We start from the raw sequence: 20,379 nt of genomic DNA on the forward strand, positions 1-20,379 counted from the left end.
ATTTAGAGTCCTGAAGGTAATATCATGAGAAATGTAGCCCTTCGAGTCATCTTTACGTCGGTGAAAGAATCAAGTCGATCAGAGTTCGGGAGAGAGAGTGTGATATGGTCAATTAAGGAAGCCATTGTTTAACAAGTCCAAGGTCTTAAAAAACGCTAAAAAAAATAGGAATGTGTTTTAAACATGTTTACAATGGGAATGCTTGCTGGTTGTCAGTTGTCGTTTGCTCTTTTCTCCTGTATGTTTGGGAAACATACGACAAAACGTGTTTAAAAGGGTAAAAAATAAGAATGTGTTTTAAATGTGTTTTTGCTAATAAACTTTAGGGTTGATGTTCTCTGCGCCGCAACAGAGCCTACGCCCAGACACAAAGGCTAGGTATTCCTGCCATTCAAGAAAGTAGGGTGGTCATTTCGCCCACCCCCATGTGTCCGGGCACAGCTTGCACCCCCAACACAGAGAACATTTGGCCTAAACTTTATATGACTCTTCATGTACAATTTCACAACAACAATTTTGTCCCTTTTCTTCCACAAATGTCCTTCTAAGCACTCCAGTACTCCAGTTGTATGGATGATATGCTGCAGGGGAAGAATGTAATTTTAATCCACCTCTCGGTCATACCATACGATCTCTAATGCAACAGAGCATTTGTGTTCTTATCGTCAGATTGGAATCCGACTTTCAGACGTTGCAAAACCTAGAAAGTCCCTGATTTAGCTCCTGAATATAAATCTCTTCCCTTCTTCGTTGCATTTCTCGTTCTTCAACGGCCAGGGAGGAAGACAACGACTGGGTGGAGCGATGGTGTCGTTGAAGCTTCAGAAAAGGCTTTCGGCCAGTGTTCTCAAGTGCGGGAGAGGGAAAGTCTGGCTGGATCCTAATGAGGTCAACGAAATCTCCATGGCCAATTCAAGTACTGTCATCCCTCTTCTATTACCTCTGTATCTCATTTCTTCATTCTCTATTTCTGTTGCGGTACCTACCATTTTGAATCACCTAGCATAATGGAGAGGTTTTGGTTCCGTTATTCGAACGGACTTTTATCTTCGAATACTCACTTCAATCTATTAGTATTACTGTGATTTATTCAAATATTTTTGGACAGTTTCTGATAGATCGAGGCACACACAGAAGCTCTGCTATTTTGTTGTCATTTTATTTGTTTAGTTGTCACTAAGGCTTCTATGCGATCGATGGCTGGAAGAACGCACCTAGCGCCTACGATGAATAAATCTGCTGTTTTTTTACTTGTATTTGTCAGTTCTTCATCAGCAATTTTCTTTTGGAATAGCTTGATGCTGTATTACTAGTTTTCTATCAACAAATTCAGAATTACTTTAGGAGTTTCACTATTTTGGTACCGCACATCTCTTAACCGTGAACCCTAAACCCTAACTAATAACTAGCTTCTAAAGTTTAAGCCTCTTTGATTAGGGTGTCCTTTATGAAAGAAAAATGCGAAATGAAGCACATGGATAAAACTCATAATCATGTTTTCTACTTCTGTTGGGTACATTACCATCTTGATTCACCTAACATATTAGGGAGGGTTTGATTCGATTACTATAACGGACTTTATCTTCAAATAGCTCACCACTTGAAAATTTGAAGTGCGATTCATTCAAATACTTTTGGTCAGTGTCTAATAGGTCGAGGCACACACAGATGCTCTGCTATTTTGTTGTCATTTTATTTGGTTAGTTGTCACTAGGGCATCTATGGGATAAGAAAATCTGCTGCTATCTTTTTTGTGTTTGTTAGTTCAATATCACCAAATTGTTTTTTGGAATGTTTTGAAGCTTTAATACTAGTTTTTCTATCACTAAATGCAGAATTACTTTAAGAGTATCACTATTCTTGTACCGCCCATCTCATGACTTTTTTTTGTTTCCCCTAGTAGAATTTCATCTGACTTTTCAGATTAAAATTGAAATGATGCCTATACAGAATAATGAACGCTTGGGTTTCTCTGTTTTTTAGCAATGAATGGATGATTTTATGATTCTTAGTGTTTTATTTTTAATTGGGTAGTGTAGTTTTATATTCAAGACGTTTAGTGTTACTGAACTGTATTTGTTATCATCATGGGAGCTTAGGCCAGTGAAATTGGATGAACGTTGAGCCATAGGAAGGTGTGTTAGCACAGGCTACTGATTCTGATTGTTGAAAAATTGTGGCATGTTGAAAATGGGTTTCTGATGAAGAATTGGAGCATGATACCAGTGCAAGGGCTTGTCAACTGCTTCTGATGAATTAAATGAGCAATTGGATAAGGCTACTATAATAGTGCTATCTTCTGTAACTATTATTTAGCTTCTAAAGTTCAAACCTCTTTGATGAAGGTATCCTTTATGAAAAGAAAATGCGATGTGGAGGATATGGATATATTCCCTAAACCTATTCCAGTTCTATATTGTGGTTCTTGGGTTGCTTCAGTTTTTTCCTTGTTCATTTATTTCTGCTGTAGCCTTACTTTCCTACTGGATGATGGTTCCATATTTTTGTCTTAATAGTGGAATGTTGTTGAGGTTGTTTTTAGTTTCTTTCTAACTGATTGTCAACTACAGGGCAAAACATAAGAAAGCTGGTGAAGGATGGATTCATTATCAGGAAGCCAACGAAGATCCACTCTCGCTCGCGTGCACGCCGGATGAAGGAGGCCAAGAGAAAGGGACGTCACTCTGGTTATGGTATGTTTTGCAATGTGAATAACAGATAACAGTATATTATTAATGGGCAAGGGTTTCCTCCGATGCCTGAGTACTAAATTGGGCGAAGGAGAGCGCCCATTATGAATCTTACAATAGGGAGTCGGGGTTTAGGAGAGAGAGGGGAGGGGGACCATACATGTCTTGGTGTGCAATTTGGCTCCATACTCGGACAGTGTGCAAAACCTTTTTCCATTATTAATTATGAATATCGATTCACTATCTTACCTGCATAGATTTGGTGATGCCAATGAGTACTCAGTTTTATTCAAAACTTGAATGGTTCCTGAACTTCTGCATTTGTAGATATAAATGATATGGTTTCAGCCATTACTGGTAGTCGTCTCAATGATAAGTGCTGTGAATTGGTGTCCAGTAACATTAAATTGGACTAGAGACAATGCGATGGAGAGGGGTGTAAAACAGTTGAACTATAATGCTTGTGGAATTGTTTGTTTAACCAGTGACATGATATTTGTCACCAAGCCAAAAAATGAGATTAACCCCAATCGCCTCTTCTAACCTTATACTCATTGTTGCTCCTTTAGTTTTCTGTTTATTGCCAACTAGGTCATCTTAGACTGTTGTTGTAATGTTTGCAGGTAAACGGAAGGGTACAAGGGAGGCAAGGTTGCCAACCAAGATTCTCTGGATGAGAAGGATGCGCGTGCTGAGGCGGTTGCTCCGCAAATACAGGGAAGCAAAGAAGATTGACAAGCATATGTATCATGACATGTACATGAAGGTGAAGGGTAATGTTTTCAAGAACAAGCGTGTGCTAATGGAAAGCATCCACAAATCAAAAGCTGAGAAAGCGAGGGAGAAGACATTGTCTGACCAATTCGAGGCTAAACGGGCTAAGAACAAGGCAAGCAGGGAGAGAAAATTCGCTAGGAGGGAGGAACGTTTGGCTCAGGTAAACCTGACAAAACTTACATTTGAAACTGTATTTGATACTCTTAATTTTTATGGTAAAGAATAAAGTGCATTAGAGTGATTTGAGCTTCCCACCATCACTGTTCGTCTACAGGGACCTGTGGAGCGAGCCCCACCAGCAGCTGTTCCTCAAGCAACTGAGTGAGTCTTTCTGGTTTCATACTCGGGTACTTTTACTCAAATGTTGAGAGGATTTATACAACTTTCAAGTAACTGTTCTGCTTTTCTTTTCCTTGTAGAGGAGGAGCTGCCAAGAAAACTAAGAAGTGAGAATTCAGGGACGGCTTCCATTCTTAAAAGTTGGTTTTGGTGCACTTTTTCTCAAATTTCCCTCCTTATCCTGTTCTTTTGTTTGTTCTTCTATAACATATATTCTAGAGAAGAGAAGAGAATACAATTTGATATTTGGAAATTAATTTATTTTTAGCTGTAGCTACTCAATTCTGAATCCAATTTTTGTTCAGAGTTTTGATTTTGGTGAATGGAAAACCATACGAGTTCGCTGGCAAAGTTGAGACTTAAGATTAAATTAGCACTAGTAGTTGTACTTGTACCTGGACTTCCAGAATTGTCTTGCTTTGCTCTGCTCTTCTAGATTGTTTTCTGAATCTTCTGGAGTTGTTCCCAGGTAGATCAGTTCTGCTTTGAACAGCTGATTTCATTCATTCTTTGGCGTAAAGTTTGATCTTCAATTGCATGAAAGATCCAAGGTTAACATGGTAAATGCTGCAACGCCATGGAGCTGGACGATTTAGACACTGATATAGTGATATCTACAACCTTGATTGTAGTTTCTGATTTTACACAACCTTGGATTTAACTCGCATGGCAGTATTGGAAGTTCGGATAAAGTCGGGCTCAACAACATTGATCTAATCCTGATTTGGGTACTGAGAGAGGGGAGGGGGAGGGGGAGGGGGAATGGGGGGGCCGCGGTTTCGGTTTGGTTTGTTGGTTTGTTGCTTTGTTGCTTGCCTTAACTGGAACGTAAGATTTTGAGCTGAATCGTAGATACGGACCCAAAACTTGGTCTTTGTGAAATAATGCTGTTCTATTCTTAGATGAGTTGCGGAGTCCAATGCCCCCATAATAAAGGATCAAATCATTATTTATCAAATAATAATTTTTCATAAATGACTCGTATTCCAATCATAGTTTGAAATCTTGGATCGGATCCGTCTGATATCGGCTGGGTTGGATCGGTATCAGCCATGATCGATCGATTCATCAAGGTATTCTTGGGTTGTTCCTTGGATTGGTCAAATCTGTTGGGTCGGTCGATCCAATACTCACCATTTTTTTTTGGGTTTTTTCGCCTTTTTTGAATTTTTTTTTTTTATCCATTTGCACCGGTTTTTAATATTTTATTAATAGTAATATTTTTTGACTGATCCAAACCCAAATCAGAAAAATCTAGATTTTGATCGTTTTTACCAATTCAAACCGAGTTTGACCCATCCAGATCGATATCAGCCATGATTGATCCTGATTCTGATACTTGGATTTTGAACCTTGATTCCAATTTCCATGTCAAATTTTCAGACCAATGTTATAACCTTTGAAACCCCACCCTACACCAGATCAAATCCTTGTTCAACCAAAGGTACTAGTGTCCTCCCCAATAATCTTGATAACTGAGTAAATTGGGTCATCAATCAAGTTGGGGATGGAGGAGCATTATTACTGGAAAAGATGTTTTAGTTTCTGATTTGTGTTGGAGGGTTGGTTGTGGTAATAGTATTAATGTATGGGATGACGGTTGGATTCCTTCTATCTATGGATTCAAGATTACATCTACCCGGTCGACAAGTTCCACAGTGATGTTGGTATTTGATCTTATTGATCCAATATCAAGAAGTAGGCATTATGATCTTCTACAATCCTTATTTAGTCCATATGAGGTTGTTGAAATCATAAAAATTACCCTGCCAATGTTTCCAAAGAAAAAACCACTAGAGTGGGCTGCAAGCAAAAACTGGTGTCTTTTCAGTTCGTAGTGCTTATCATATGTTATCTAATTATGAAACTTTGAAGACTCATGGTGCCGTTTCCTCTTCCAGAGTTCATTATTAGAAATTGATTCCCACTTCAGTTTGGAAAGCCATTTGGAACAGTCAAACAACACCTAAGATCCAACGATTTCTATGGAGAGCATGTGCTGTGGATTTTGCCACTGTAGATGCATTTCAACGACGTAATATTTGTTTGGATCCTATTTGTGTTCGGTGTGGTGATCTGGAAACACCAGTGTATATTCTTTTTGTTTGTACTTTCTCAAGGGCTGTATGGTTTGGTAGTAACATTGGCTTCAATTTCTCTACATCCCCGGATTTTACTATTGGTGATTGGGTTTCTAATTGGCGTTCACTCAGCCATTTGGGGAATAAATAATCGCGTTCCGAGATCACTCATATGAGTTTTCTTTGCTGGTTCATATGGGTTCCACGGAATGACTATGTTTTTAGCCGTCGACTGTGGAAACCTGATGAAGTGATCCTAGCAACGCATTTGGCTTTCAAGGAGCTTATGGCGATAAAGTCTAGTGCATGTGATGTTTCTGCGGTTCATACTGTAGTCCAGCAACAGTGGTTGCCACTAAAAGCGAGTTACATCAAATGTAACTGCGATGCGATGGACTCGAGGTCGAGTGGTGTTGGATATGTATGGAGGGATTCTACGAGTTCGCCTCTGCATGGAGTGTCTTCTCCATTGGTGTTCGCATATATTTTGATGGTAGAGGCATTGGCTGTACGTCTATCTTATTGGACCTAAAATCCTCTGGCAATATGAGAATTATTATAGAGTTTGATAATCTAACTCTTACCAAACTTCTATCGGCTAGAAGCACACCTTCACCGCTACTATTTCGGCCTATTGTGGATGATATTTCTCATTTATCATGTTTGTTCACTTCTTGAATTTTTTCTTTTGTTCCAAGGGAGATCAATATTGTGGCAGACTCCCTGATCTAGATGGTCCTGTCGCATACATGCTTGACAGTTTGGCCGGTTTCCACTCCTTGATTGCATGAGTTATGTTCGCTCTCCAACCTTGTGTTGTAGCATGTTTTGCTTACTAAAGTTCTTCAAACCAAAAAACAGAGTAAGATCACGTGGGGATCTTTATGTAGGTTAACCTAAACAAGAAAGAAATTACACCGTTTTTTACAACAAAATTCCTTATTGCATCTGGCAGAGATTACAAGATCTTTAGCCGCAGCAATAAAAGACCTATCCTTTTTTTATAATATTGAAGAGAAAAAGAATTCAAAACAGAGTGAATGTCCAACAAAAAGGTAAAGATTTCCCATGGCCATTTAAAAATATCCTTGTCAAGCCAGTAAACCACATCGTCACAATCCGTTCAGATTTCAATATTGACACTAGCCCAATCTTCTAGCTGCTTTAAACCTGTAGGCAAAACTCATACTTTTGCATCTTGTGCTGTTCCTATGTATCCAAAATCCATACAAGCAAAGATATAAAGACTGGTAATAAATAGCAACACATGCCCATCCTGCTTTGCCGACTCGGCAATGAAACTTCCCATCACATATTAAAGCAAGTGCATCAAGGTGTGCAAGCCCAAGGTAATCTGCTGGTGACAATTTTAAATCTGGAGTTACAGATGGTAAATGGGATGATGGGCTAGGAAGGGAAAGGAGGTTTTGATCAAATATCCATCGGTTTATGTTTTCCATGAATTTGAGAAAAAATGTATTGGTTGCTAGCTATCCAAATACAATAACAGGTAAAAATAGATTAATCAGAGGATTAAGAAGAAAAAAATCATGTATCTTTCTGTTCTTAATCCTAAAAAACCTGCTGCCCATATTCGTTTGGAAAAAGAGCAAGACAAAAATATCTGTATAAAACCAGACCAATTTTCTGACCTGTGCAAGATGTCCTGTAACTTGGATTTGCAGCTATTTTTTAAGTTTCACGGGGTCAGTCAACAGAATAATATAGATGGCTCCTTAATCCCATCCATATTCCACTGTAAATTATTAACGGGCATTATGATTCTTGAGCAAATTGACTCTGCCTGTTCTTTATACTTACGAGGATTATGAATATTGTCTTGACGAAATCTTAGAAAAAACCTGCAGTTATTTGCTCTAGGCCCTCTTGATCCTGAGTCAGAAGATGAAGCAGAGCCCACTTTGAGCACCCAGTGGCAATGAATGGTACCCCTTGAGGCACTACAGATGCTGTGATGTGTATCTGGACTTTCAAGCTTCTTCTTCAGCTGCAGCTTGTATTAAATTCGGGGTTCATTGGCTTTCCTCTTCGAAGTAATAAAATGCTATAAAATCAAATAAGAAAAAAAAAATGAGGCATTTTATTCTGAGGAAATCTAAATTTGGTTATAATAATTGTAACCATGGCCTGATTCTTCCATGTGGAAGAATGATGTGGCAAATATGACTAGACTGATGGATATTTAAGGAATTGCCTAGCTTGGCCACATGTCAAATTTTGCCTGAAATTCAAATTTACCTTTCATCTAATGCCATCTCCTCTCATGAGAACCCCAGTAGTTTCATGCTCCCTCTTGTCCTGATTTCCGTTTTGCCACATGGCAAACTGTTAACAAAACAGGTTTGTGGAATAATGCTTGAATGATCAATGAGATCAGTCCAGCTCTCTATTTATAATAATAATAAAAGAGATTACAAGGGGAAACACTATTCACGATACTGTTCACGTGAACAGTGTCACAGCCCTAATTACATTTCTACCCTTGCTCATAAATACATAAATAAAAAATAAATAAAACACCCAAAAGACCAGAATACCCCCATGGTATTCTGGTGTACATAATTTAACACTCCCCCTCAAGTTGGTGCAAATATATCAATCATGCCCAACTTGACTAGAATGGGATGGAACAATTTCCCAGATAATCCCTTAGTGAAGATATCAGCAACCTGATCAGCAGACTTCACAAAGGGAACACAAATCAACCCTTCTTCCAGCTTTTCCTTGATGAAATGTTTGTCCACTTCAACATGTTTAGTACGATCATGCTGTACCGGGTTGTGTGCAATGCTGATTGCAGCTTTGTTATCACAGTACAACATCATGGGAAGATGAACAGGAACACCAAGATCTTGTAGCAAGTCTTTCAACCAAAGTAACTCACAAATGCCTTGTGCCATAGCCCGAAACTCGACTTCAGCACTAGAACGAGCCACCACATTTTGCTTCTTGCTACGCCAAGTGACCAAATTGCCACCTACAAAAGAACAGTACCCAGAGATAGACTTCCGATCTGCAGAACCAGCCCAGTCAGCATCGATATATGCCTCTACCCGTAGGTTCATAGTTGTCACGGCGTCACGGCGATCCAAGTCGATGGAGGGGTGTCACGTCGATATATCGACATGTCGCCTGCCATGGCGTTGCCATGGCGAGCATGTCAACCATGTTTTATTTTTTATTTTCTCTATTTTTAATGTGTTAATAGATGTATACTCAAGCCATGTTTTATTTTTTCTCTATTGTTTCTCAAGTTTTAAGAAGAAAATTCAGAAATCGAAGAAGAAATCGAAGAGGGAAAGAAGACATCGAAAGAAATCGAAGAGGGAAAGAAGACAGGAAGAAGAAATCGAAGAAGAAATCGAAGAGGAAAAGAAGAAATCGAAAGAAATTGAAGAGGGAAAGAAGAAATCGAAGAGGGAAGAAGAAATCGAAGACAGGAAGAAGAAATCGAAGAGGGAAAGAGAGACAGGAAGAAGAAATCAAAGAGGGACGCCATGGCGTAGGTCGCCATGCAACCCTCTCCAGTGCCAGGACGCCATGGCGTCGCCATGACAACTATGCATAGGTTACCATTAGGAGACAGAAGCATGCCTTTTCCAGGAGCTGACTTCAAGTAGTGGAGAATCCGAAGAACAGCCTCCATGTGAGAAGAATAGGGATCATGCATGAACTGACTCACAGTACTCACAGCAACAGCAATATCTGGACGAGTGTGTGAGAGATAAATCAGCTTTCCCACTAGGCGTTGGTACCGGCCTTTATCAACAGGTTCACCCTCCTTTTCTTTGAGACGAACAGTAGCCTCCATAGGAGTATCCGAAGGGTGACATCCTAATGGACAGTTTCAGCCAACAAGTCTAGGACATACTTCCTTTGGGAGAGAAAGATGCCTTTAGAAGATCTGGCAACCTCAATCCCAAGAAAGTACTGTAGCGGCCCTAGATCTTTAATCTCGAATTCCTGCCCAAGAAACCTCTTCAACCGGCTGATCTCATCCCCATCATTGCCTGTAACCACAATGTCATCCACATACACTATAAGAACAGTGAGCTTCTCACCAGCCCTCTTTATAAAGAGAGTATGATCAGCATTACTTTGCTTGTAGCCAACAGATGTCATTGCCTTGTGGAACCGACCAAACCATGCTCGAGGTGACTGCTTCAGCCCATACAATACTCGCTTCAATTTGCACACCTTGCCTTCATTATTGTCAGAAGAAAAGCTTGGTGGAATATCCATGTATACCTCCTCACAAAGTTTCCCATTTAGGAAGGCATTCTTCACATCCAACTGTTGGAGATCCCATCCAAGATTAACTACACACGATAGTAAAACCCGAATTGTATTCAATTTTGCAACATGGGCAAAAGTCTCCTGATAGTCAATCCCATATGTTTGGGTAAAGCCCTTTGCAACCAAACGTGCCTTATACCGATCCACAGACCCATCAATCTTTTGTTTGACCACAAACACCCACTTACATCCCACTGGTTTTTTTCCTGCAGGGAGGGTTACAAGATCCCAAGTGTTGTTTTTTTCTAAAGCTCTCATTTCTTCCAACATAGCTGCCTTCCACTTTCCATCTGTATATGCTTCCTGCCAGTTTTTAGGAATAGGAACAGAAGAAAGAGAGGACACAAATGCACGAAAAGATGGAGAAAGAGAACTATAAGAAACAACGCGAGAAATGGGATGCAGTGTGCAAGTCCTAGTACCTTTTCGATGAGCAATAGGTAGATTGGAAGGAGAGGTCTCACCATAAGGAGGAGGATGATCTGACTCCTGGGTTGGCAATTGGATAGGTATTGGTGCCACAGTGGATTGATGTTGCCCTCTGTTGGAGTGTCTCTTGTAGGTGATGATATTAGAGTTGTCAATTTTCTTCTGAAATTCACTGATGGTTCTCTGGATTGGAGTCAACTCCCCCTGACAATGATCATTACTACCATTATTTCCTACATACTCCCCCTGTAAAGGAGTCCCTACAGATGAAGGGACAGCAGCCAAAGGAGGCTGGGCAGCAGCCAAAGGAGGCTGGACAGCAGTGGTAGGAGGCTGGGCAGCAGCCAAAGGAGGAATTTCAAGGGGAGGAAACCCAAGCACATCTTCACTGGAACCAGAATTCTCCCCATGAAGATGTGTAGACTGATAATAGGCAAGACTTTCATGAAAGACCACATCCATACTGACCAAAGTACGACGAGAAGGAAGGTGGTAACACTTATAACCTTTCTGGGTTGGAGAATAACCCAAAAAAATACACCTTAAGCCACGAGGATCAAATTTGCCATGAGGTTTAGTGTCTCTAGCATAACACACACAACCGAAAACTTTGGGAGGAACCACAAAGGTGGAATTCCCATGTAAAATATCGGTCGGACTGCGGGAGTCAAGAACACGGGAAGGCAACCGATTAATAAGATAGGTTGCAGTAAGAATAGCATCCCCCCAATATTGGGAGGGAACATGGCGTGAAAACATCAACGCCCTGGCCACTTCCAACAAGTGTCGGTTCTTCCTTTCAGCCACACCATTTTGGGCTGGGGTATCAACACAACTTGTCTGATGAACAATCCCATTATCAGCAGAAGGTATTTCTGAAATTGAGTCTCTGTATACTCAGTCCCATTATCACTTCTCAAGACTTTGAGAGTAGCATTGAACTGAGTTTTGACCATGTTATGGAAATGCTGAAAACAAGAAAAAACTTGACTTTTGGTGTGTAAAAGATAAACCCATGTGTGTCTAGAATGACAATCAATAAAAGAGACAAACCAACGGTGACCAGAAACCGAAGTCTTACGACTGGGGCCCTAAACATCAGAATGTACTAAGTGAAAAAGTGAAGAACTCCTTTTATGAGAAATAGAATAAGTGGAACATGTCTGTTTGGCCAGAACACAAGCCTCACAAAAGAAATCGGTCTTATCACAATGTTTAACCAAAGTAGGAAATAAAGATGTTAAGATGCTTAAGGGGGGGTGACCTAATCTAGAGTGCCACTGATAAATTTCAGAAGATACTAAGGAATTCTGATGTAGTGGTAGTAATGGAGGTGGAGTGAGACGTCCATCGTCAAGCAGGTATAGGCCACCATGCACTTTACCCAATCCAATCGTCTTCCCAGAGTCCAGATCCTGAAAAACACAATGGGAAGGAAAAAAAGTTACTTTACAGTTAAGATCACGAGTTATACTACTAATAGAAAGAAGGTTAGTAGTAAAATTTGGAATATGTAAAACATTGGACAAAGGAAGGGAAGGAGTGCAATTAATGATTCCTTTTCCAGAAATGGAGGAAAGGGAACCATCAACCACCTTGACTTTGTCTTTCCCAGAGGTAGGAGAATAACGATGGAAGAGGCTAGAGGACCCAGTCATGTGATTTGTAGCTCCAGAATCAATGATCCAAGGATGGGAAGCTACAGAGGCACAATGACCACCAAACGAAATACCTGACCGAGCAAAGTGTGAACCTGAAGGAGTAGACGAAGTGGCAGTAGCTAGTGTAGTAGAGGCAGCAACAGTGGAAGACTTTAGCACACGTAGGAATGCCTGTAAATCCTCCTGAGATAGGCCAGTGTCAGTAGTAGGGGCTGCAGTGACAGACTCAGAGTGATTGGCCTTGGTTTTTGGTTTTCACTTGGCAGCCCGTTTAGCCTCAAAGTCAGCAGGCTTCCCATAAAGTTTCCAACATTTGTCCTTGGTGTGATAAGGCTTATGACAATGCTCACAAGTTATAGTGCCGATAGTAGTACCACCCACAGAGAGAGTACCAACTGGTGTAGAAGGAGCCGATACAGTAGTCTGAAGGGCTGATCTGTCAGGGACAGCAGGGTGCAACATAGCAGCTCGGCAATTTTCTTCAGAGGAGACCAAGGCATAAGATTGCTCAAGTTTGAGAAAAGGGGAATGGCCCAACACTTGAACACGAATTGGGTCATACTCAACATTCAACCCAGCCAAGAAGTCATAGACCCTGATTTTATCCACATGTTTCTTATAGGCAGCCAGATTAGTAGTATTATCAGGTTGGTAATCAGAGAAGTGGTCCAACTGTTGCCAAAGGTTGCACAGAGTAGCATAATATTTAAAGACTGTTAAGTCCCCCTGAGTAGTATGAAGAACCTTCTTCCTGAGTTCATAGACCTGTGCATCATTACCAAGCTGTCCGTACGTTTCCTTACAGGCTGACCAAACCTAAGAAGCTGTATCAAAAAGGAGGAACCCATGTGCAATGTCCGAAGTCATAGAACCAATCAAATAAGACATGAGAACACCATTGTTGGCAAGCCAGCGAGTCAGGGCAGCACCTGGGGCAGCAGGCATGGGAACAGTGCCATCAATGTGGCTAGTGAGACCACGGCCAGCAATAGTAAAAGAGGCTGACCGAGACCACAATAGGTAGTTGCTCCCATCAAGTTTGATGGGATTGGGCTGAAAAGTATGATAATCTGATTTTTCATGTCCAGGTTGATTAGAAGTTGTAGTAGAATCAGCAGAGTCACCCATAGTTGCAACAAGGCTGTGGAGAATGAAAAACCAGCAATTACACCAATCCAAGAGCTGAAATCAAGGTCAAGTGGGCCAATATGAAGGGCAAAACAGCTCCCAAAAAATCAGCAGCAGCAGAGAGATCCCTTCCACAGAGATCAACAATGTCAGGGTTTTGGAAGAGAACCCGAAATTGGAGATCGATGTGGTGATGGGGATCCAAAAAAAAATTGACGAAGAAGCTTGATCGAACCTGTCCAGGAACCTGTCGAGGATGTCCTTGATGAAGAGAAGAAGCTCCAATAAAAAAACAGCAGCAAACAGCCCAATTCCCAAAAATCGATAATGATCAGGGTTTTAGAAAACCCTAAAAAAGAGGAATCGATTGGGAGAAGGGGTCTTCAACAACCAAAAAAGGCTTGAGGGCAGCTGGTCCAGATCGCAGATGAGTATCCAATATGCAAAAAACCAGCCTTGATCAATGGTAGTGGCTAGGGCTTCAAAATTCTGGAAACTCCAAAAATCGCAGACAGGAACCAGCAGCAATCGAACCAAATAAATTATCTCATAAAGGGGAAAAACAGAGGTGGGAATAGGGCAGCAACTAGATCATATGATCACCTCTGTAGTGCTGCCCTTAGGAAGGGAGGAGAAGCAAAGGGGAAAAAATGAGAGAAAAGAAATCGAGAGAAGGGGAGGAAAGAAAAAACGATAGGAAGGGGGTGGGTTTTGAAAACTTAGATCAGAGAAATTTTGGCTTTGATGCCATGTTAACAAAACTGATTTGTGGAATAATGATTGAATGATCAATGAGATCAGTCAAGCTCTCTATTTATAATAATAATAAAAGAGATTACAAGGGAAAATACTATTCATGATACTGTTCACGTGAACAGTGTTACAGCCCTAATTACATTTCTACCCTTGCTCATAAATACATAAATAAAAAATAAATAAAACACCCAAAAGACCAGAATACCCCCATGGTATTCTGGTGTACATAATTTAACACAAACTCAAAATGGTCTGAAACTAGACAAGTGAACAGGGAACTTTGGAATCTATATGTGCACAAATTTTCAGCCCAATCTGAGTCTACCAAGTGGCTGAATCAGGGCCATAATTACAGTCCAATAGTGACCAACATGGTTACCCATAGCACGACCCTATAATTTTTGGGAAAATCTAACAGTAACCGTCTATGGTTATAATTTTACTCAAAAACAAATGAGGGATATACTAACAGAATGATTGAATAAACAGTAAGTATTCACTTCTCAAACACTAAAAGCATCTAAATAATCATTTGTTACAATTAATAAATGTGAAAGACCACAGAGGCACTTACAATACAAGAGTATAGCTTGAAGTACCACACACCATTGGCTTGATTTAACTTATCGGCGGTAACGATAGCGTTTGAAGTTAATATAGACATGTAAAATGCCCCGCTCAAATGTGCATTTGAAACCCTTCTTGTGGGAATATTCCCACTCTTTGTTCACAATCTTGAATGCCTATAATGCAATTACAAGAGCAAGTCTTTAAGTAAATTATTTCTAAATAAATTTCAGATAGATGGAGGTTCATTCAATGGGCAAAGCAGGACTCACAATGTCTTCGTAGGGTGGCCCAGCATGAAATCTTATAATGCATGTCTCGCCACTGCTTCCATCCTTCTCTATGGTATACAATGGAGCTTTTGTTTTGTCAACAAGATCTGGGTAAAAGATATTAAATTTGTAACCTTGCACGATCTTTGGAGGTGGATTGTCGTGGTCATAGTGGGTTTGGTTGTATTTGTTCCACTCATATCCAGTGTGAACCCGATTGAAATACTTTGGTTTCCTTGGACGGTATTTATCATGCCACCAGTATACCTGCATCGAGATGTTTCATTAGACAATTATGAGATGATCAAATGAAGGGCAAATAAAAATATTAGAAGCTGAAAAACACACTTGAGAATCCAGGTTGACTTCAGCACCAGAGCCAAACACTGCATCCCCTTCTTCCATAGCTCCCATAGCTTTCATGGCCTTCAGCTCCATGTTATCTTCTGATGAATTTGGTTTTGATGCCATTGTTTCCCGAATCCGTTTTTGCTGTTCTTCTAGTACAGCAACTCTTTTTCTTTCCTGGTATATTAAACACCAGAAAGGTTTTAAAATGTGGAATTTGGAACAGAAATGATCTCCATCAATTCTGGTCCAAATTGGATTGGAATCGACCGTACTTGCCAAACTTAGTTAGACTCAGTATGACTCGATCAGAATGCAGTTATTGAGAATTGGGGTTAATAGAAATCGTGGTCGGTCGATTCCAAGATGATCGGCCTTTTTTCGATTCCAATCCGATCTTTTAAACCATTAAAACCAGGTAATTCATTTTAGGATGTCAAAATGCAACAACACAGTATCCTTAAGATGCACATCAGAAAATTACAGCAATCATGGCATGTTGAAAGGTGCACAATTAGGTTCTGGGATCTAGTACCACAGTATAGTGGCTTTGATTTAATCATGGTTTTAGTGCACGGTATCGGAACGGGTATTGGCAACCCGCAAAACCGATACGATACCAATACGGTATCAGCCTGGATCGGTTGTATCGGACAAAATTACCCCTGAATTTCCTTAAAAAATGAATTTTCTGACCATTTTACCCCTTGTCTGTTCCGTGCTACCAAAACGGTATCGGTGACTAGCAAAACCGGTATGTATCGCCCGATACGGACGATACAATACCAATACTTAGAACCATGGATTTAATGTCCTAGCAATAGATCAAGCTTTCCCTAAAAAAATTGATTAAATCAAATTGTAGAGGCTCTTTTTCTGTATTTTTTTTAGGGGGGAGTGGGGGGGTGGGGATGGATTCAAATCATAGGTTTGACCATTTTGTAATCGTTATCCGTAGCTGTATCTGAGAAAGTTGGGTAATACTGAGAACTCTGTCCCCTTTCTGGGTGGCAGAACTGAATTTTAGTGCAGTAAACTGCATATCTAATACAATCAAATTAGCATATGTGAATTAGTAGATAGATTACCAGTTCAATCCTATCCTCTTCAGGGTCAATTGCTTCTTCATTTTCATCACCATGCAACAGCTGCGGTGAAAATGAACCAGGTTCTTCTTCAGGCTCATGAATCTCTTCATCGATCAGGGTCACAGGAGAATATTGTTGAACATCTATATACAAATTCAGTTAGCTAACCATTCTAAAAAAAGAATCATAAAACGAAACCAGAATAGGCAGCAAGGACAAGGATAGCCCATACCTTCCACAGCATGAATGGCATCCTCTTGAGGAGTTAAGTTATGATCTCCTTCCAAGTCGTCCTCACTCTCCAAAGGTTGCTCCAGACGTTGGAGATGTTTATGCAATAGATTAGCATGAATCTCTTTTAGAAGAGCCTATTATAGCAAAAATCAATTAGCAAGTTTCCAATGGCAAGATGGAAATTAGATGGAAAAACATTTACGGAAGGTGTGAAACTGTGTACCTTTGCCTTATATATCGTAAGGTGTTTCTGAACAGCCTGCCAGAACTCAACCACCTTGGCAGTGCCAGAACGCAACCCTGAGTCAATCTGTGATTCTAATTCCTCTAGCTCATTGTAAGTCTTCACCTCCAGGACATTCTTGACATCTCCTTCAATGCTTGAGTGCAAACCTCTTTCCGCAGCAAGCAATTCAGCTGGTGGTTCCTGTCCCCGTACTTGAGCACGATCTAAGGCATCCTTTTTCCGAGCCTCAGCCAGCTCCCAGTCACAAACCACCATTAATGCCTGTTCCACAACAGACAATATCTTATTCAAGAATTTTGAACCCATAACAAAGCAAGAACATAGAGTCTTAGGGAAACTACCATCAAGGCGTCACTTCTAACATTAATATTATGTTAGTCCGTTATAATTCCAATATATCAAGTCCATAATTCTTTAAAACAATCTCAAATCTAATTAATGCAGCGTGCAGAAGCATTGTGAAATTTCTAAATTATCATTCATCATAAATTTCAAATCAATTCTAGAGGAACTACCACGTCTAGAAAAATGAAGTCATGTGGTGTCTACACTGTAACCCAAGCAATGCCCAGAAACAAAATGTAAAATACCACAAGATTCTTGTTGCTTGGCAATGCAACATCAGATGTATGGCTCCCTGTTGCCTGCACAACACATTGACTATACAAGTGTACCCGTCTTTGAGATAGTCCATGCTAAGGAACTTGTCAAACACCACCACCCAAACAAAAGAAGGCAAGTCATTTCTGAGGATCCAATCATTGAAGGGAAAATTTCTAACACTCCCCTGTACTTACCCTATATTTACTAAAACTCCCCTACCCAAACTTTCTTATCTGATTCCCCCCAAAAAGCAAACTTCTGCCTCTCTTTCTCCCTTGATACTTCAAATTGCCTAAATTGTCCCTCTATTTTGAAGAACCCAACCCATTTCTCACTTTACATCTAATTGGTTCAACTTATTTGGCTTGAAATCAAACCAATTTAATGACTGAACCGGACCGGGCAGAGGAAGAATCTGAGTTTCTGACTACCTCCTCCCGCCTTGAAAATAAGAACAATGGAAAGAACAAAAACACGTGTCTCTCTCTCTCTCTCTCTCCGCTACAACTTGATATATTAAAATCAAATTGCCTTGCTTCATGTGTTATAGGCGGCGTGAATTCCTCACTAAATTTCTCTGAAGAGGAATGGAACAATACTATCAGGACTAACGAAACAGGATCCTGGCTTGTAACCAAGTATTTCAGCAGACGTATGCGTGATGCCAATCTGAAGGGATCAATTACAAATATTTCATCTGTCACTGGTCTTAACTGTGGAGTATTACCTGGAGCTACTGCCTATGCTACTTCAAAGGCTGGTCCAAACACCTTGACCAAGGTAACCCTACCAGGTGTCCCCATTTATTCTTCCATTTGATCCTGATTTGTGATGGTAAAGCTATAAAGATGCAAGTGGCATTACAGAGTAAGTGGTGAACCTACACACTGTGTTTTCTGTTGACTCTTGAATGGCAATAATGTCTTCTGTAGATAACTTCTTCCTGACTCTTTTTTTTTGGTTTTCTGAGGTTTCCCATATTGTTATTCCTTGCAAAATGCTTGTAACCATATTGTTACAATGAATTATATCATTGTAAATGCCTATGGTAGCACAAGATAATAAGAGGCTCAAGGCTAGTTCGGAGGCTTGTGGAAGGTGTCGAAGCTGCTATATATATGCATGGGAGACCCATTTCAAAAATGTCATAGAAAAATTGAGGACAGAGGAATACAAATGGTTGTCAGCAGTGCATCTATAAAAATCATATGTCACGTTTCTCTTTTGATCATCCCTTGTATTAGTCCTGTTATCGTGAGCTTGGTATTAGCGCAAGGAGCTAATACCGAGAGAGGTGTGAGGAGGGTAGATTAGTACTTTTAGGTGTTTAAGTTATTTCTTTTATTTTTTATTTGTTTCCTGATTTGCCCTTAAGTGAATATATATATATATATATTTGAGGTTTAGAGGAGAGACACACATATCGTATGGCTCCCCAATTTACATATTCTCTTCTCCTCTTCTCTCTCTCTCTCTCTCTCTCTCTCTCATAGTACTATATCTCGCGATATATCGGTATCTCGGGCCTACCGAGATATCCGAAATATCCGAGATATCGCGAAATATGACCGAAATATTGCATTTTTTCTGCAATATTTCGGGGGTCCATCTCGGGGGGTTTTTGGCCATATCTAGGCCTGAAACTTCATGGACAGCCTTATTTAAGCTTAATAAACACATTTAAACCATAAAATTGTAAAAATGTGAATTCAAATTGGTGTTTTGGGCTTGCACCCTTGATTGACATACGGTCACCGACCCTAATGTATAAATAGTTAAATACACATAGATTAGGCAGTTAATATTTAATAATAGTATTTAACTTCATCACATATCAAGTTAAAGCCAATACACATTGATGAGTGCCATGATTCTCATAAACTCCATAATATTCAATAACTCGCTTAAAGCCTTAAAGGCAATACACTAAGTGTCAAAGTTAGTAAGTCACAAGACTCGCAACTCGCAAGTCACAACTCACAAGTTCATAGATCAATGAAATCACAACTTAAGTTACAAATTACAAGTGCTAAACTGCTAATAGTAGTTGCTGTGCCTCCCTGGATCAATCCCACTCATGCCTCGCTGGAGTCGACGTCCATTGCTCTCTGTTTGAAGGACATATGTGGACCACGGTATAGAATCGGAGAAGAAACGAGTGTAGTCATCCACAAGTGTCACGTAAATGGAATCATCAACATCTCGTAGGTAACCTATCCTAGGATATAAACTAGGGTTACCAATCGATCCGATCCGTGAAGAAGATGATCCTTTGTGATATGATGTTGGCGCCGGCGCAAGAGGCGATGGCATTGGCTGCATGTATGGCTGGTGAGGTTGGTAGTTAGGTCCGCTAGGGTATGCAAAGATGTTATTTACAAAAGATGATCCAGTATGTCCCTGGGACTGGGACTGGTAGTCATAGTCCCCTACCCCACTAAACTGCCCATATGATGATGATCCATATCTATATCCATCGTAAGGTTGTGATGCACCATAATCCGATGCCAATGGAGTGGTATGTGCGAAAATTAAAATAATTATTTAAGAGCAGAAAAATAAATCCGACACCGTGAAGCCGTAGATCGGCCATTGGTGTCTAACATATATTTAATTCATTACCATCTAAGTCATATTACCCCTAATTATTTCCTGTTTTAATTGTAGGAAAATGAATTTTTAAAACCAGAAAAAAAAAAAAAAAAAAAATACATATGGAAAAAAAATTTCGACACTGTGAGGCTATAGATCGGCCTCCGGTGTCTAACATATATTAATATCATCACCATCCAACAAAATTTGTACATAGTCTTTTCAAAAAAATAGTTTTAGAGGAATAGAA

The 20,379-nt window shown here is 40.1% G+C and overlaps 2 protein-coding genes across 3 annotated transcripts in view; one reads left to right on the top strand and one right to left on the bottom strand.

Annotated features, from left to right (window-relative positions):
• The first annotated feature begins 755 nt into the window (after nt 1-755).
• On the top strand, nt 756-4,085 carry LOC122651598 (60S ribosomal protein L19-1). 2 transcript variants are annotated; one of them, XM_043845043.1, is made up of 5 exons: nt 756-916; nt 2,571-2,693; nt 3,314-3,627; nt 3,742-3,797; nt 3,899-4,085. In XM_043845043.1, the coding sequence occupies exons 1-4, from the start codon at nt 805-807 to the stop codon at nt 3,790-3,792; spliced, it is 600 nt and encodes a 199-aa protein (XP_043700978.1). In that variant the 5' UTR covers nt 756-804; the 3' UTR covers nt 3,793-3,797; nt 3,899-4,085. The 2 variants fall into 2 exon arrangements, with proteins under 2 accessions (XP_043700978.1, XP_043700977.1); XM_043845042.1 differs by having other exon boundaries at nt 3,742-3,788; nt 3,887-3,938.
• A 10,701-nt stretch (nt 4,086-14,786) lies between these two features.
• Nucleotides 14,787-20,379, bottom strand: part of LOC122650611 (cactin-like) — a 47,266-nt gene continuing 41,673 nt past the window's right edge. Inside the window, exons 8-13 of the mRNA XM_043844011.1 lie at nt 16,911-17,195; nt 16,686-16,821; nt 16,454-16,596; nt 15,366-15,542; nt 15,018-15,284; nt 14,787-14,921 (exon numbers count right to left, since the gene is read on the bottom strand). Coding sequence (XP_043699946.1) covers nt 14,802-14,921; nt 15,018-15,284; nt 15,366-15,542; nt 16,454-16,596; nt 16,686-16,821; nt 16,911-17,195 — 1,128 coding nt within the window. The 3' untranslated portion in view covers nt 14,787-14,801. The remainder of the gene's footprint in view (nt 14,922-15,017; nt 15,285-15,365; nt 15,543-16,453; nt 16,597-16,685; nt 16,822-16,910; nt 17,196-20,379) is intronic.

Source organism: Telopea speciosissima, chromosome 2 (genome assembly GCF_018873765.1).
Source record: "Telopea speciosissima isolate NSW1024214 ecotype Mountain lineage chromosome 2, Tspe_v1, whole genome shotgun sequence".
Taxonomy (NCBI): Eukaryota; Viridiplantae; Streptophyta; class Magnoliopsida; order Proteales; family Proteaceae; genus Telopea; species Telopea speciosissima.

Excerpts from the sequence above, each read along its gene's own strand:
- LOC122651598 (XM_043845042.1), top strand. The coding sequence starts at position 805 with ATGGTGTCGTTGAAGCTTCAGAAAAGGCTTTCGGCCAGTGTTCTCAAG. Across the intron at positions 3,628-3,741 it reads GGGAGGAACGTTTGGCTCAG|GGACCTGTGGAGCGAGCCCC; the intron begins GTAAACCTGACA and ends GTTCGTCTACAG. Across the intron at positions 3,789-3,886 it reads GCTGTTCCTCAAGCAACTGA|AGGAGGAGCTGCCAAGAAAA; the intron begins GTGAGTCTTTCT and ends TTTTCCTTGTAG.